At 36.4% G+C, this 16,623-nt stretch overlaps 3 protein-coding genes across 5 annotated transcripts; 2 read left to right on the forward strand and 1 right to left on the reverse strand.

The window, feature by feature from the left end:
• Window positions 1-777: 777 nt before the first annotated feature.
• On the reverse strand, window positions 778-3,576 carry LOC121255666 (protein CHAPERONE-LIKE PROTEIN OF POR1, chloroplastic-like). The gene is made up of 3 exons (XM_041156117.1): window positions 3,170-3,576; window positions 1,989-2,349; window positions 778-1,111 (listed from the first exon to the last, which is right to left on the reverse strand). The coding sequence occupies exons 1-3, from the start codon at window positions 3,497-3,499 to the stop codon at window positions 936-938; spliced, it is 867 nt and encodes a 288-aa protein (XP_041012051.1). The 5' UTR covers window positions 3,500-3,576; the 3' UTR covers window positions 778-935.
• A 775-nt stretch (window positions 3,577-4,351) lies between these two features.
• On the forward strand, window positions 4,352-9,631 carry LOC121255663. Its single transcript, XM_041156105.1, has 12 exons — window positions 4,352-4,700; window positions 5,096-5,202; window positions 5,360-5,428; window positions 5,510-5,564; window positions 6,139-6,186; window positions 6,288-6,442; window positions 7,260-7,498; window positions 7,798-7,888; window positions 8,491-8,619; window positions 8,731-8,884; window positions 9,082-9,176; window positions 9,268-9,631. The coding sequence occupies exons 1-12, from the start codon at window positions 4,451-4,453 to the stop codon at window positions 9,451-9,453; spliced, it is 1,578 nt and encodes a 525-aa protein (XP_041012039.1). The 5' UTR covers window positions 4,352-4,450; the 3' UTR covers window positions 9,454-9,631.
• Window positions 9,632-10,523: 892 nt separating this feature from the next.
• On the forward strand, window positions 10,524-16,000 carry LOC121255665 (V-type proton ATPase subunit B 2). 3 transcript variants are annotated; one of them, XM_041156115.1, is made up of 16 exons: window positions 10,524-10,737; window positions 10,844-10,926; window positions 11,301-11,365; window positions 11,554-11,609; window positions 11,727-11,825; window positions 12,110-12,169; window positions 12,617-12,728; window positions 12,812-13,020; window positions 13,523-13,651; window positions 13,736-13,873; window positions 14,072-14,222; window positions 14,318-14,400; window positions 14,851-14,898; window positions 15,043-15,096; window positions 15,184-15,267; window positions 15,373-16,000. In XM_041156115.1, exons 3-16 carry the CDS (start codon window positions 11,308-11,310, stop codon window positions 15,556-15,558), a joined length of 1,467 nt encoding a protein of 488 aa, XP_041012049.1. In that variant the 5' UTR covers window positions 10,524-10,737; window positions 10,844-10,926; window positions 11,301-11,307; the 3' UTR covers window positions 15,559-16,000. The 3 variants fall into 3 exon arrangements, with proteins under 3 accessions (XP_041012049.1, XP_041012050.1, XP_041012047.1); XM_041156116.1 differs by having other exon boundaries at window positions 10,844-10,899; XM_041156113.1 differs by lacking the exon at window positions 10,844-10,926 and having other exon boundaries at window positions 10,552-10,568; window positions 10,697-10,737.
• Window positions 16,001-16,623: the final 623 nt, after the last annotated feature.

Consider the following 16,623-nt stretch of genomic DNA (forward strand, 5'->3'; position numbering starts at 1 on the left):
TTAAAATTAATTTTAAATCATATAATAGAATCTTAGAATTATAAAATAATTGAAAAAAAATGATAAGTTATATCTTTCATGAGAATTATTTTGGTTAAAAAAAAAATTTATAATTTTACGTGATTTGATGTTTTATTATAAAACAAATCTAGCGATTTATGTGAAATTACTTTAATTTATAAAATTTCTGTGCGTCCGAAATTCTTCTCTTTTTTCGTAGTAAAACAAGATACACTGCAAGAGAGTTTGCTTTAGTTGGAACATTGATATCGTATCCGCATTGTCTTGGTGCACTCGTATCATTCCATTCGAGCTTCGCTACACAATGGGGTAAGCTACACGTAGACCGACCTCAAACCCAAATCGACTATGAGACAAATCCATGCGTGGCTTTATGTTTCAGACCTCGACTTGTACCTATCACAACTTGCAACTTAGGAGAACCGAAGTCCTTTACGCAACCACTAGGACAGTCGTTTTCTCTTAAACGACAGTGCATTACTACGCCATTTGATACATGAAGCATTCCGAGTCTTTGACCTCACAAACAGAAAAACTCAGTCATGAAGCGTTCGTACAACTCCTGGAGAACTTAAATTAGACTTCCAAGTTCACTTTACAACCAAACATGTAAAATAACTTCACAGGATTATCTAATCAGAAGAAGTAATGTCAACAAGAAGAATGACAATCACTAAAGATATTTCTGCAACTAGGAATAGAGATGCATATAACTCATATCATAAAGGCTGTAAGCCTGTAATGAGCATTATAATCTGCGAGAAAATTGTTAAATTGATTCAAGTTTCGCAACATTCTTTTCAGTTTTGTACAATATGCGATGATACACATCCTAAAAAAGCTCGGGTATGACCATGCAAATGAATAATTACAGATTGCACTATGTAAGTTACAATTACCATCTTCTCTTCCCCTTACCTTAGGCACAGGGAGACCAAGAATTGAGAGAAGAGTATAAATTCGCTTATTACAGCAGCAGGGGAGTTTATGCCAAGAAATGGGACAATGTCAACCTGCAGCCAGCTCTCAACTGCAGATCCCACCACAGCACCAGCCACTAGCCCGCCTATGGTAATTACTGTAGCCTTCCCTGCAATACGAACAGCAAAACACACAATATTTTACCATTTCTGAACCATGAAAAGGTGAAAATTTGCACTCTCTGAGGGGTGGTTCTATTTTAAGAAGGTAGGAGCAGTTATCTAATCCCTCCCCCTGATAATCCAGAATGACCAGCTGAATTGCACTTGTGGATATATCCAAAAGCAGTCATGATTACCTTCTATTAACGGGAGATCATTTTTTACCCTTTTTTTTCCTATTCTGGGCCACTGAACTCAACCAGTTCACAGTGACTGACCAGAACCAGGTAAGCTGACTATGTACAAAATCATTTTACTTCCTTTTCCTTTTTCAATGATTGAATGACCTTAAAAAAGGTGATAGAGACTGACAAAAAAAAAAAAGGTGATGAAGGTGTTCAAGCTAATGAAGAAAAGGCACCAAACCATTATACTACCCCAGACTCAATCAAGAGAATCAAGTAACACCAATGCTAGCAACATCAGAGTGAGAGATTTTACTACCAACACATGAAACTTTGCATTATTGATGAGAGAGGGGAATGAAATATAACATCAATTATTGATTTTATACATAAACGGAGAGTGCATTAAAACCATGTAGTTTGTGTCCATGCAAACCAGGTCTGCTGGTATAGCATGTTTTGTCTGTAGACCAAAAATTACAAGTATTGGGACCCCGAAGTGGAGCTTGTCTGTTTGAATGAATTATTACAAGGTTTTCTTTCACTTCTCTTATCCGGTTTCGATCACATTGTAAAGTAATAATATTGTATAATGAATAAGTTAAACTTCTTGGATTTAAATTTGCAAGGAATCTTGAAGTTCTCGAGGACAACATTCCCTTGAATCTTAATAACATAGAGATATAAGAAAGCTGCTTACCTAACTTAACATTTTGTTTGGTCATGAAGTACAAGGAAGCTCCAAAACTCCCAGCCAAGATCAGTCCGGGAACATCAGCCCCAGCATATGGTGCTGCAAGAGATGATGAAGTTCCATTTACATATGTTAAGACCATTAAAGCCCCATAAACACCAGCTTGTATTCCCAAATCACTGCTTGATGGTGTTTCAACTGAAACAGGAGGATTCTTCACAGCAGCCTGCAACCACTGAGGCATTGATCCCATCCTAGGAGCACTTACAGGCTTAACATCAGCATAACGGATGCCACTACTCACAACTTTTCCAGCTCGCCGCTGAGTTAAGCTTTGCATAAGCAACATATCATATGCAGCCTCAACCTAAAACACATCCAAAATGGTAGTGACAAGGACATGAAGATTCCTACAACTTTATTAGGTAAATTGCTATATGAACATCTTCCAATAATATAAATACTGGACATTAAACATTGACTGAAAGAGTGCACTGCCGAGTGTGCCTAATGAAGTCTTCTAAATCTGAGATTGAAATTCTTGGACCTATCAATCATCAGAATTAAATTTACCACAACAGCATCAGATCGGGATCCTCCAGGTTCTTCAAGGTAACTACGGAGTGTTCTTAAAATTTAAACGTTATCGGACACCATCAACATTAAAACCCGTCCAAATTATAACGTATCTATTTCACAAAAAATGCTGGACATCAAAACCCATCCAGAAAGCACAATGCCTTCTTTGACAACCTACTGACGATACACACTAACAGCCACGACCAGAGGACTGTCTCATACATACATGACTCTTCTAGCAATCTGTACGGTCCAAGATTTTAGGAAGTGGCAAGTGACAACCTATGATCAAGAAAAAGTCTAAAACAAGTTGATAATAAGGGCAATATATTACAAGACAACCCAAAAAAAAAAAGAGAAATAATAAGAATTTAATAGCCTGAGAATTATGTAAAGAATATTAATTACATCAAAATGAAATCGTTAGCTTCTCAACCAACTTCAGAACTCCAAATACAATTCATAGCCCTTCATCAATGCTACCCAAATATTATATTAAAAAATCGATTATTAAAAAAGTAAAACCTTGAAAATGCCTTTTTTTTCTCCTTTTGTAATTGAAATAAGAAGAGAAGCAATCCGGGGGAAGCAAGCGAAGAAGATGGTACCTGTGCAATCGCCTCCTGGTCGTCCTTACAAGCGGCGAGGACCGAATTCTTGGCGCGGAGTATTTCATCAAAGGAAGCGCCCTCGGAGACTCCAAGAAGTTTGAGAGCGTTCTCCACGGACTTCTCGGACGGCGCCGAGTCGTCGGCTCTCGAACCGGCTTGGACTAGCGTGCGCCGGGAGGGTATAACGGTAGCAGTACTCACCCCTTGCCATGGTTCGTTCTTGGCGGGCCTGCCAGTGTGTGATGATACGGGACGACGGGCCGGGGGCCGAGAGTAGGGTGAACCGGCGGCGAAGCGGTTGGGCCGGACTGAGAGAGTGGCAGCCATCGTCGGGCAAAAACGGGAGGCTGAGCGTAGAGTAGGAGACGGTTATTAATCTAGAGGCTGATTGAGCAATGACAGCCATACCAATGATCCCACCCATTTACAATTTTTCTACAAACTTTTTAATAAAATAATATTTTTTTAAATTTTAAATACATCAAATCAAAATCAAAACTAAAATAAATATTTAAAAAAATATTATTTTATTATAAAGTTGTAAAAAAATTGTAAAGGACATCATTTTTCTTTTCTTTTTTATTATTTCATGTTTTTTTTAAAGAATAGTGCTATATAGTATTTACTGTAGTAGTGCATACAATATATATACTACAATTCATCAATTTCTTCTCTCCAGATGGATGGTTGGGATGATGCCATATAGGGTGTGCAAAGTGACTGCTCCTAAACAGTGACTTCTCTCAAGATTATTTCTTTTCTAAATAAAAAGAGAAAACTATTGAACTACTATCGTTGTGGTTATTTCTTTATGTCGTTTAGTGTATCTTTCTTCTCTTTTTTAATTTATCTTGAGATAAAAGGAGAACCATAGATAATAATAATTATAATTATGAAAATTAAAAAGCAAATATTTTTATATAAACTTGCACATTATTAGTGAATTTGATGCATTAATAAAGATACTTCTAAATAATTTTTCTGAATAATTTTGTGATAAAATATGAGGAAGCATAAAAGAAGTGTGTCAAGTATGTAAAGTGAATCGTATCCGACCATCCAACACAAAGCTGTAGCCACACTTTTGGAGGCCAGTGTCTAACTTGTGTCGCGTGTCCTCACCTTGACTGCACGCTCTGGACGTGCCTTGCTTGTGGCCAGTTCTCTGTCCCTTCCCTCAAATAATATTATAATTACTCCTTGGTTCTTGGTCTCCGTAACAGCAGGGAAGGAGCAGAATAGCCATTGAAAGCCGTTAACGGTTTATTTACCACAACGATGTTGGCTACTGGGAAAGTCTCACTCGTTCCATGCTTCCCTAGGAGCCGATACAGAAGTGGGTTTTGCTGCAGAGCTGATGCTCTTCAAAGCCATGCAACTGGGGGCCAAGATAACAAGGAAAATAAGAAGAAGAAGGTAATGATCGTTGGCTCCGGATGGGCTGGCCTTGGCGCTGCTCATCACCTCTGCAACCAGGGCTTTGATGTCACCGTTCTTGAAGGCAGTCCGGACGACGTTGGCATTCGTGGTAATGGAACACGTTTTCCTTGTTCATCTTGTTCGATATGATGTACTGGAATCCGGGTTTTGCTTACACTAAGAAATTTCAATGAATTCGGTCGAACCCGTGTTGAAAAGACTCAAATTTACCATTAACGTTGCTTTTGATCGATCAAAATGGCTGAGGCAATGATTTTGTTGTGTGTTTCCACAAGATATATCTTGTTGCCAATTAGCTACATAATTACTGGGCGATCCTAATCTACTAAGAAGGTTTTACACGTAAATAGGGGGTATCTGAAGATTCCTATTGGTGACATCCTGTTCTGGATGACAGTAAAGCTGATTCGTATGTCTTATTATGTTCAACTGTATGTTTAGCATGAGGATCATTTGGTAATGATATAGGATTCTAATTTGTAGGTTATTGGTATCCCTACCAAAACATATTTAGCCTTGTCGATGAGCTGGGTATCAAGCCCTTCACTAACTGGACAACGTCTGCGCAGTATTCAGAAGAGGGGTTAGAGGTAATTACCATGTTACTTTTCATCTTTTTGTCTGAACTACTCATCCAAATTGATGAAGATTTTATTTGCAGACATTTCCATTGTTCCCAAGCCACTGAATCTCTAAATTAATCCAGTCTGCATTTACGATGTTTTAACATAATCTGTCATTCTGCAGGTTGAATTTCCAATATTCAATGATTTGCCTCAATTGCCTACTCCATTGGGGACATTATTATATACTAAAGTACGCTTTACACTGTATTATATATTTTTTTTGGAAAGTGTATTTATCCTTATGGACATTAAACATTGTTACATTGCGCAGTTTGCTCGGCTCCCATTTGTGGATAGGTTAACCTCACTTCCGTTAGCGGCTGCAGGTACAGCCTGCTATTGAAATCTAGATTTTACTATTTACTGAGCAATGGATTTACTCAGTACTAGAGCAAAGTAAATCCTCATGCTTTGGTTTTCACTTTATGGCGGGATATTAGTATATTACCACCAGTTGTGGATTTTCTTTGTTTTTGTTTTTGTCTTTTTGAATTCCAACTTTGAAACCTTTCCTGAGAAAATCACGTGATACCCAATTTCTCCATCTTAATGCAATAGAAGTGCTCTGCTAATTATCTTTTGAAGTAATAAGTACCATCACAAGAAGTTGTACACATAATATTGAAGTATATTCGGGATATGTAAGAGGACTTCAGTTTCTTCCGTTAACCTCTATTATACCTGCACAGCTACAAACATTCTGATGCCATTTAAGATCATTATGAAACTCAAAGCTGTATTTGGACCTCCTGTGAGTTGCCACAGTAGAAGTTACTGTAATATCACACAAGTTACAGCTCAAATTGGTTTATTTATTTCTTTCTTTCTATTATTTTTATCTTTAGAACGTCGTTCTTCATTACTCATATTTTCCTTCACTATTTCTACCTTTGTTTGCAGTAATTGACTTTGACAACACTGACACAGCCTGGAGAAAATATGATTCCAGTAAGGACTCAGGAGCCCCTCTTCACATGATTAGCTATTATCACCAATGAATAAAATCATGATGAATTTCTAAGTGTCTTATATAGTGATTTAACTATTAGTCACTGCAAGGGAGCTTTTTAAACAGTTTGGCTTCTCGGAAAGGCTTCATCGAGATGTTTTTGGTCCATTGCTTCAAGTGGGCTTGTTCGCTCCAGCAGAGCAATGTAGTGCTGCTGCAACTCTTGGGTTGCTATACTACATCCTTGCCCACCAGGTTTGATTGTTCAAGTTCTCACTAGAGTACATAAGAGTTTGCACAAGTCTCTATAGCCATTTGTATAGTTTTCTGCTTAGAAGATTAGGTCTGGCAGTGGCATGATGCCTTGAAGTTTGACAACGACAGCGGTGGTTCCCGCCATGCAACAAAAAAGGAAAAAAAAAATGTTCAGAAAAAAAAAAACAAAACTGACGACTACCATGATCAGAGTATTAAAAAAATGCTACCTTTATAAAGTCTTTCAATTGCAAATCATATTGACACTTAACATGGTGTCAGATCCATTTCTCCCTGTATGTCATTGGGTCAAGAGAAAATAATACTTCACATCTAGGATGTAATTAGTTATTTACGAGGTAAAATTACCTCACAATATGGAAGGAATGAGGGTAAAGAGTACCAATGGAACCATAAGGTCATTCAAGAACTAATTTTGGAGGCCATTTTACTGGAAGTTGATCAGGTTGAACGAGTCCATAGAGGTACTGATTTTAATGGGAATATGCTATATTACCTATAAAACTTGAGGATATTCTAACTCTAAATCTCAAAAACAAGTTTTCCAGGGAAGCTCTTCTGGCTTGGGAGTCAGTGGAATGCAAATGATATCTTAACAAAACAAATGGTGTACTCAACCTAATTGTTTTCTCAGGGCGTATTATAAAAACTACAGTGTAATATTTTGGTCAAAACTTTAAAATTGAACTGTCTGAAAACATAATGCAACCACCCATACTTTTCATCATTGTTTAGAAATATTTTCTGATGTTTTCTTAGTCTGAAGCTATATACTTTTGTATGTGGATGGATGCAGAAAGATTTTGATTTGGTATGGTGTCATGGGACAGTCAAAGAAAAGATTTTTGAGCCGTGGATTGATTTCATAAGGACCAAAGGTTTTGATATTCTGGAGGATAGAAAAGTGACAGATTTGATCTTTAACGAAGAAACAGGTTGTATTACAGAAATAGTCTGTGGCATGGAGTCATATAATGCTGATGCAGTTATCTTTGCTGTTGGAATATCCAGACTTCAGGAACTTATCAAAAACAGGTGTGTGGTTTCAGGTTGTATGTCAAATTGACTTCATTTATTATTTGATATTAACTTGAATCAGCTTGTTAACTTGAAGTTTTCACATCTGCCATTGTTTGATGATCAGTATTTGCACAAAAAAGAATTGGTGAGTAGTGCTGTTAATCAGACTGGATCTGAACTCATCCTTACCAAAAACTAATTGGAATATTACTTTAGGCAGATCTATTCCTACTCTAAAATATCGAGCCCCATGTTAGAGCTTTAGATAACCCCATTCTTGCCATGTTTTTTTGACTGCAATTGAGTCTGTATAGTGCAGTGCTATGTACAAGGGAGGAGTTTCTCAAGGTTTTAAACTTGGCTGGCATCGATGTAGTCACTGTTAAGCTTTGCCTCGATAGGAAGGTGAGTGTGGGGAAGTCCTTCTGACCATACCTTCTTATCACTATATATATTTTGTCCTCGAAGAAAAGAAAATTTTGTTTATTAAAAACGGTATTGCAAACCAATTTTGTTATATACATATCCATTCTTTAATATATTTTACTAAGCTTTATCGTTATCGTTATGGGAATTCTTGCATCTACCATGCTCATGGACGCTGCATCTTCACATACAATATGGATGGCTGCTTACAAACCAAGCCAGTGGTTCAAAAGTAAAGCGGTCTACTTCGAGTCACCTGTTCTATCACTCATCTGATGGCATCAACTAGAAACTAGATGATAAGAAAAAAATGTGTTTTCTGAAAATAATTGCATAATGAAACAAAGATATTAGGTATCTTTTGTGTTGAAAAAGTTGTGTTTTTTCCTTCTTTTATTTAATAAAAAAAAATTTTTTTTTGGAGAGCTGGATCTGTTGATTTGGTTCAATTACCTACACCGGGCAGGTTATGCCTGTCATAATGCGGTACTCATGAATGTGGATTCTGCAGGCTCCTTTAATTGATATCAAAATGCTTTCCTTCTAATTGAACTTATAATGATAACTTCACATTTGTGCAGGTTAAAATTCCAAATGCAATTAACGCATGCTCTGGATTTGATTATTCATCAGGCTGGACTTTTTTTGACTTGAATATAATTCATGATGAGCATAAAGATGACTCAGTAACAGTCCTGCAAGCTGATTTTGTGAGTTTTGACTTCTTTTTTCTTGTTGAAATGAAGAAGTAATTATTTTTTGTCCCGAATTAAGGTTTAATGTTTTTTTTTTTTTTTGGTCCTAACTTATCTTGTTTGTAGTATCATTCCAATGAATTGTTGCCGCTGAAGGATGATGATATAGTTGCAAAAGTGATGTCTTACCTATCAAAGTGCATCAAGGAATTCAAAGATGCTGTTGTGACTGATAAGGTGATTGGAAGATTTCCACAATCTTTTACTCACTTTTATCCAGGTAATCTAATACTTGTTCTATTTATTAGAAATCCTATTCTTATATAAGTAATTGTATCATTCCTTTTCTGATCTAAATATCAGTAGGTTTGGAAAAAGATATGTACATATGGCATACAAATAACTTAATTTTACTCCTTCCACTCTATACATTTTTCAGATTTTCTCCTTTTTTTCATTTCCGCCTTCTTCATGTAGGTTCATACAAGTACATGATGCGTGGGTCTACATCTTTCCCAAACTTATTCATGGCCGGAGACTGGATCATAACCCGACATGGTTCCTGGTCACAGGTTGATTGAAACTGTTCCCTTCCCTTTGCTGACATAAATGAAACTTGAGGACCAAATGAAAACATGATGTTGTGATTGATTTCATTCACAGGAAAAATCCTATGTCACGGGACTTGAAGCCGCGAACCGGGTGGTGGACTACCTTGAAGAAGGGAGCTTTGCCAAAATAATACCAGTAGAGGAAGATGAACCTCACATTCAAGCGCTTCGAAGCCTCAACAGGAGCTTTAATGAGTTCAGATCCCAAGTTCCATTGTCCAATTTCTTCCTTCAGTGAACCTGTCACTGGATCCTCCATATATTTGAGCACATGTATTTTCTCATGAAAATTTATTAAATACTTTAAAGTTGCATATTTGAACACAACTTTATGTTCTAAAGTGTTAACACCAAGCATGTGTTTGTTTCGTGAGAAAATAATCAATGACATGCAAAAACGAATTTGTTCGGACCAATCAGATTTTGTTGACTGAAAACATGTCTATTTGTTGTTAGATCATAAAGCTTAAATAAGTGGAGAGGTTTCAGTTGGTGCATAAATCTCTATCAAGTTCAATCAAGGTGGGATTCCCCATCACCCTTCTATGGTTTGACTTGAACTTTCTCAAGTCAGTACTCAAATGTCTTTGGCCGGCCGTCCGATCTAATCATCTAACTACAATGCCAAGATATGAAAAAAAAGGTTAAAATTTGGGAAGCTGCAGTGGACCCCAATTCCCTGTCCACTCCACATGCGTTTTAGGATGGATCTCGATTTTCTAAAAATCTTGTCATTTCACTCCCATTTTTTTTATTAACTATTTTTAATTAATAATTTCAATCTTTATTAGTAAATCGTAGTTTATTTCTAAAAAAAATTTTAGAAACTGACCATAACGCATAAAATTGAAAGTAAAAAATGTTTATAAATAATTATAAAGGTAATAAGACTATTTTAGTATTTATTTATGAGTAATACACTATATTACCATTCTATTTTTATCCCATTAAATAGTATATGACACATTTATTATTATTAGATAATAAAAAAATATGTAATAAATAATCATTTAATAATGATAAATATATTACATCTTATTTAATAAGATGAGAATGAGATGATAGTATAGTGTATAGATTTTTTCTTTATTTATTTAATTAATTATGATTAATTCTAAATACAACATTTATAAATACTTCTTTAAAAAAAATGAAATTTATTATTAAACTATTAATTTTTTTATATAAATTTCACATTTACTCATATTTTATTAAATAGATTATACAACATTTAGACATTTCACCATCATAAATAATATTTCTCTTTGTTTATTATAGCTACTGAAACACAGACACAATCACTGCCGCCAGGTCACTATGGGGCGGCCAACCAAGAATCACCACCTGTATACAGAACAGAACAGCATCTTTTGTCTCTCTGATATTATTACCCATCAATGCCGCTTTTAAATCAAGAATCACCATTCCTTATTTATTGAAAATTGCCATTAATTCATTTTTTGGTTCACTTTGATCTCCAGTTTACTCTCTGTTTCTCTCTCTCTCGGATCGGAATATAAAGGTAATGCACTTTTTTTCACTTACTGATCCATACACGGTCGGTTCTCAGCCAACCAATCCCTAATCGTTTCATTTGATTCGATCTTAATTGCATACTCTGTGATCAGAAACCTCTGAGTTTATACAACGATAGGATCGATCGTACCGATTCAATACACAACTCGTGCGTGTTCAATCTTGTAGTTGATATGTAAATTCATTTCCTTTTTGAATTTCGAGTTAAATTTTCTTACAAAGAGATTTTTTTTTTTTTTTTTGACATTATCAATGGCTTTGTTTTGGTTGATTATTATTTCGTATTTTCGTGGTTACTTGGAGAGTGTGAGAGAACTATAGGCTTTACCCTTAACTATGCCCAGCCCCAATATTTGGATTAATTTGACTACACAAATTACATTCATTTTCACTTCGTTGCCATTTTACCCTTTTTTGGGCTAGCAAACAAAGAATTGTAAATGATATAGGTAATGCATACCGGACCATCTTATTTAGAATCCGTGGTAAGTCTTCTTACTAGAGTTCATCAGATTTTTTTCTTTATGAAGTTTTTATTTGTGATTGAAGCTCTATAATGGGTGTGCCGCCAAACAATCACGACATGGAGGAGGGGACGCTGGAGATTGGAATGGGTGAGTTTTACCCTCATTTACTTGCTATTTTTTACCTTCTTTTGTCTTACGATGTTTATTTCGGTATGTGATTTTGAGGCAATGTTTGACTATCAATGTCAAGTGCAGTCGACATCCTCTTTGATCTGATAAAGATTAGTAGATCTCTTTTTTTAAGTTTTGCTCATTTTGTTTATTTTCCATTGCAGAGTATAGAACTGTGTCTGGAGTTGCAGGACCTCTAGTTATCCTCGATAAAGTAAAGGTGGGGATTTTGCTCCCTTGCTGTTCATATCTCAGTATTTTAGCTATGCTTTCTCGATTTAGGATTTCCCTTTCCGCAGGTTCTGTGATTACTCAAATCCTTTTAAAACTGTTTCAGGGGCCTAAATATCAAGAGATTGTCAATATCCGTCTAGGAGATGGAACCACCCGACGTGGCCAAGTTCTAGAAGTTGATGGAGAAAAGGCTGTTGTTCAGGTTAGTGTTGTTTGGAAATATATACTATCTGCTCCTGTGATTTCCTCATAATTGAAATTCTTGCCTCGATTTATACTATATCAAGGAGTTTCACATTTTGATCGTGCACCCATATCTTTTTTTTTTTTGATGATCATATCTTTCTTTTTAGTTGTTCATACATGTCCATGATTTTCCATGCCATTAAATGTATCCCTTTTTCCCTTAATCTATTACATAATTATTGTTATTTGTGAATGAATTTGTTATCTTTATACTTTGTTCATCTGGATGTCGTTGGCCAGGTTTTTGAAGGAACGTCTGGAATTGACAATAAATACACAACGGTGCAATTTACTGGAGAGGTATTTAACTTGTTCTTATTCTTCGTGTATTACGAAAGCATTTTTTTTCACATAATGAATTGGGTTGTTCAGGCACTGCACGGTATATTCAGGTATCTGTTAAACATTTTAGAGTTTTCTATCATATCAAGCGTGATTATAGAAAAACATTCTCAGTTGAAGTGATTTCATCTCGGGGGCTACTAAAACACTGTAGAACCTAGAAGTTATCATTTGCTATTAGAAACTTCTGATCTTGTGTGAGGCTAAACACAACTGGACCTCCATGGTACGTAGAGCAGATCGCAGTACATGTGAAATACATACAGCGTATTATAAATAAGTCTTTGCTAGGCAGCCATTTTTTGTATAGATCAGGGCTCATTTTTTCCTTTGCAACCCTTTGATTTTCTGACGAATCATTATGCTCTTTTGATCCCCCTCACTCTCTCCGGACTTGTGTTGCAGGTTTTGAAAACTCCTGTCTCATTGGACATGCTTGGGCGCATATTTAATGGTTCCGGGAAACCCATTGATAATGGTCCTCCTATTTTGCCTGAGGCTTACTTGGACATATCTGGTGAGTTGCTCGAGCAATGATAATATACATCATCTATTTATTATATATTATCATTTGTTCAATCTATCACTTGTCTTTTCTAGGGAGTTCTATCAACCCTAGTGAGAGAACCTATCCCGAGGAGATGATACAGACAGGGATTTCTACAATTGATGTCATGAATTCCATTGCTAGAGGACAAAAAATTCCACTTTTCTCTGCTGCCGGTCTTCCCCATAATGAAATAGCTGCTCAGATATGTCGCCAGGCTGGCTTGGTCAAGCGATTGGAGAAGTCTGAAAATCTTCTTGAGGTATAACCATCATTCTAATATTTATTAGCTAGTGACAATTGCATATTGAACAAGTTAGATGGCTGAAGGCGGGAATACTATAGAAGGGTTACCCTTCCTTTCCCCTTCAAAATCTAAATCCATAGACCCCTTTTACATGAAATTCATTTCAAGTGCCACAATTATCGACCTTAGTGCGAAATACTAATCTTTCAAGATTATCATAGTTGAACTCTATAAAATTGCAGGATTTGTAGTTTTAAGTATATTTAAGTATATGTGAAATCTTTTAAAGAGTTGGAATGGCCCATGGATGACTTGACGTCAATCTGCTTACATTGAATTATTAATTGTTGCTTCCCTGTGATCCAGTTGTTTATCTTGCTGTTAAAATATCGATGGCCATTTCGCTATGATGAATCTCTTCTTTTTGCTTTTTTTTTTTAATTTTTTGGGGGGGGATGGGGGAGTGAAGGATTCTAACTTTTTGGTGATTATGCTAATCTAGTTTATGAATTTACAGGATGTGGAAGAAGATAATTTTGCCATTGTATTTGCAGCTATGGGTGTAAATATGGAGACTGCACAGTTTTTCAAGCGTGATTTTGAGGAAAATGGCTCAATGGAGAGAGTGACCCTTTTTCTGAATCTGGTATTTTTTACTCTGGGAATAATTTTTTCAGTCATACCTTGTAGGCCATTCCAAAAACGTGTTTATTGACGTTCTGTTGCACAGGCAAATGACCCTACAATTGAACGTATTATCACTCCTCGTATTGCTCTTACTACTGCTGAATATTTGGCTTATGAATGTGGGAAGCATGTTCTTGTCATTCTTACAGACATGAGTTCTTATGCCGATGCTCTTCGTGAGGTAATAGAAAACTTTACACCTTTAAGTTGCTTTTTGTGGTGTTGGAAGTTATTCCATGTGCTTGCTAATTTTGCATGGCTCCTAAGTAGATTAGAAAGTCAAAGCCTTCTGTTTGTCTGGAGTATTTTTGTGCATTCAAGATATCAAGAACTTCTTAATATAATTTGCATGACTAGACTACTGATTGCTACTGTGCAGGTGTCTGCTGCCCGTGAAGAAGTGCCGGGAAGGCGTGGGTATCCTGGGTACATGTATACTGATTTGGCAACAATTTATGAGCGTGCTGGAAGAATTGAAGGGCGGAAAGGTTCCATAACACAAATTCCAATTTTAACCATGCCTAATGATGGTAATGCAATCTCAAGCCACATTGATCATCTTGCCTACTGCTCTTTTTCCTTAGTTGTGTACATTCTTGAACATTGATTGCTTTGTTTTTTCCAGACATTACGCATCCCACCCCAGATCTTACAGGATATATTACTGAGGGGCAAATATACATTGACAGGCAGTTGCACAACAGACAGGTAAGGTTATGATAAAGCTTACAGTTCTGGAGTAGTGTCATTGAGCTTGGTAGTTTGATGTGGGAAGATAAGTTTCAGATAGGCATTGATGTCTTATGATGCTTGTTAATTGAGGGTTGTATGTGCATGATGGCAACACGTATCTAACAAAGTGAACTTATAGTTATCTCATCGATAAACATGTTGTGTTCTTTATCCTTGCATGGTTTTGATCAATATTTCAGTGTGACTGGGATTAAAAGAACAGGTTTATCACTGAAAACCATATACAAAGATTAGCTCTTGTTTAGTTTTATCTCAAAATTTCAAAATTCTCTCGTTGCATTTGGAAAGCTAGGTCTCTTATTCCTTTATCTGACTGCTGGTATAAGGGTTAGGAATGATATTGATTGATTATGTGATCCTATAAATGATTCTGAAAGTAAAGATTGATTTGTTTGAGTTGAGCAGATATATCCACCAATCAATGTCCTCCCATCCCTGTCTCGTCTGATGAAGGTAAGAAGCATCTTGAAATTATTTGAACTTCCAATATATTGAGGGCCAGTTTGGTAATTCTGGTACTTTGCAAAAGCTGTTGTGAAGGAATAGCTGTGCAAAATTGTGAACATCTGATGACCAAGTATTATTGATTTTCTGCAGAGTGCCATTGGTGAGGGTATGACCCGCAAGGACCATGCTGATGTATCCAACCAGGTCTGCTTGGGTTGTCACTCTAATTCAGTACTGTCTCACTTAAAGCCATTTAACCTTATTTTTCATATACATTTCACTTATTTGCAGCTATATGCAAACTATGCAATTGGGAAGGATGTCCAGGCAATGAAAGCTGTGGTTGGAGAAGAAGCCCTTTCTTCTGAGGACCTGGTCTGTGACCTCATCTTTTTTTCATGAAGATTCTTTTAGTTTCAGAGAGTAAAATATCATGGAAAGGAAAATGAGAACCTAACGAGATTTGTCTTTATAACGCAGCTGTATTTGGAGTTCTTGGATAAGTTTGAGAGGAAATTTGTGACCCAAGGAGCGTACGACACCCGTAATATCTTCCAGTCACTAGATTTGGCATGGACACTTCTTCGAATTTTCCCCCGGGAGCTTCTCCACCGTATACCTGCAAAGGTCCTTGACCAGTATTACAGCCGAGATGCATCTAATTGATAATAGAGAAAACAAGTCATATATCCTATTCACCTGCTTGATCATCACTGCATGAGCTCTGCAATTTGTTATTTATTTCTTTCTCCCTTGGGTTGCCATAACTCTTATATCCATCCAGCACTACAAGTAAGGATTGTGGTCCGATTCAAGTCCTGCTTATTTGAAGCTCTTCAGCTAGTCAAAATGATGAGTACTCTGTTAGCGAGACATCTTAGATCTTGTATCCCTGTAATTTTATTCTATTTTTTAGTTCGGATTGCCCTTCTTTGGTCTGGCTGTTGCATTTATTACTCCTTTTTATTGAGATGTGAGGAACAATCGCTCTTTTAGAATTGATGAAGCCCCGTCAGATATGCTGTTTTGTTCCATGGTCATATTCAATCCTTTAATCTTCATGGATTTTCAAACTCAAGGCCATAATAAATTTTTGATGTTTTCTTAATGTCGATGCTCGTTCTGCATTTTGTAAGTGAGAATGATTTTGGGCCTTTTGGCTACCATTTATGATTCACCTGGGAACAAAGGAGAGTATTTATAAGAGGCTATCAATAATCCTGTAAATAATAGTTTTGCATTCTGATTATATTTTCCGTAATTATAATGTCTGATGGTCGATGAGAAAGGCTGTGTGAAAATCCGACTCCGCCAGCACGGAGTTGGGAGTCGAAATTCTTTTTTGCATTGAAAGGCGGGGTCGGAGTTGCTATCTAGCCGACTTCGCTTCAACTCCGAATCTGATTTTAATAAAAATATCTAGGACTGTTTATCCGGGTTCCAGCCTGGGAAATCGGGTTTCAAACTTAAGCCGGAACTCATATGAATCCAAGTTTTAAACTCGGAACTCGGGTTTACAATCCAATACCCGATTTTTTATTTTTATTTTTATTTTTAAGTTTGTATGTTTTGATGTTTCTTTTTTTTTTTTTTTTATTTGTATAACATCAAAACATTAAGTTATGTTCATTCTTAACAAGGACGTAAGAGTATCTCGGGTGTTTACGGCTGCTGAGAATTCAAATTCTTTGAAACTATTCTTGAATTGAAACCTCCAAGAAATGGCTTAAC

Source organism: Juglans microcarpa x Juglans regia, chromosome 3D, assembly GCF_004785595.1.
Source record: "Juglans microcarpa x Juglans regia isolate MS1-56 chromosome 3D, Jm3101_v1.0, whole genome shotgun sequence".
Classification (NCBI taxonomy): Eukaryota; Viridiplantae; Streptophyta; class Magnoliopsida; order Fagales; family Juglandaceae; genus Juglans; species Juglans microcarpa x Juglans regia.

Coding starts and splice junctions, on each gene's coding strand:
- LOC121255665 (XM_041156115.1), top strand. CDS start 11,308: ATGGGTGTGCCGCCAAACAATCACGACATGGAGGAGGGGACGCTGGAG. Junction 11,610..11,726: donor TTATCCTCGATAAAGTAAAG/GTGGGGATTTTG, acceptor AAACTGTTTCAG/GGGCCTAAATATCAAGAGAT. Junction 11,826..12,109: donor GAGAAAAGGCTGTTGTTCAG/GTTAGTGTTGTT, acceptor GTCGTTGGCCAG/GTTTTTGAAGGAACGTCTGG.
- LOC121255666 (XM_041156117.1), bottom strand. CDS start 3,499: ATGGCTGCCACTCTCTCAGTCCGGCCCAACCGCTTCGCCGCCGGTTCA. Junction 2,350..3,169: donor ACCAGGAGGCGATTGCACAG/GTACCATCTTCT, acceptor GATGTGTTTTAG/GTTGAGGCTGCATATGATAT. Junction 1,112..1,988: donor CAAACAAAATGTTAAGTTAG/GTAAGCAGCTTT, acceptor TTCGTATTGCAG/GGAAGGCTACAGTAATTACC.
- LOC121255663 (XM_041156105.1), top strand. CDS start 4,451: ATGTTGGCTACTGGGAAAGTCTCACTCGTTCCATGCTTCCCTAGGAGC. Junction 7,499..7,797: donor CAGGAACTTATCAAAAACAG/GTGTGTGGTTTC, acceptor GAGTCTGTATAG/TGCAGTGCTATGTACAAGGG. Junction 8,885..9,081: donor TTTTACTCACTTTTATCCAG/GTAATCTAATAC, acceptor TTCTTCATGTAG/GTTCATACAAGTACATGATG.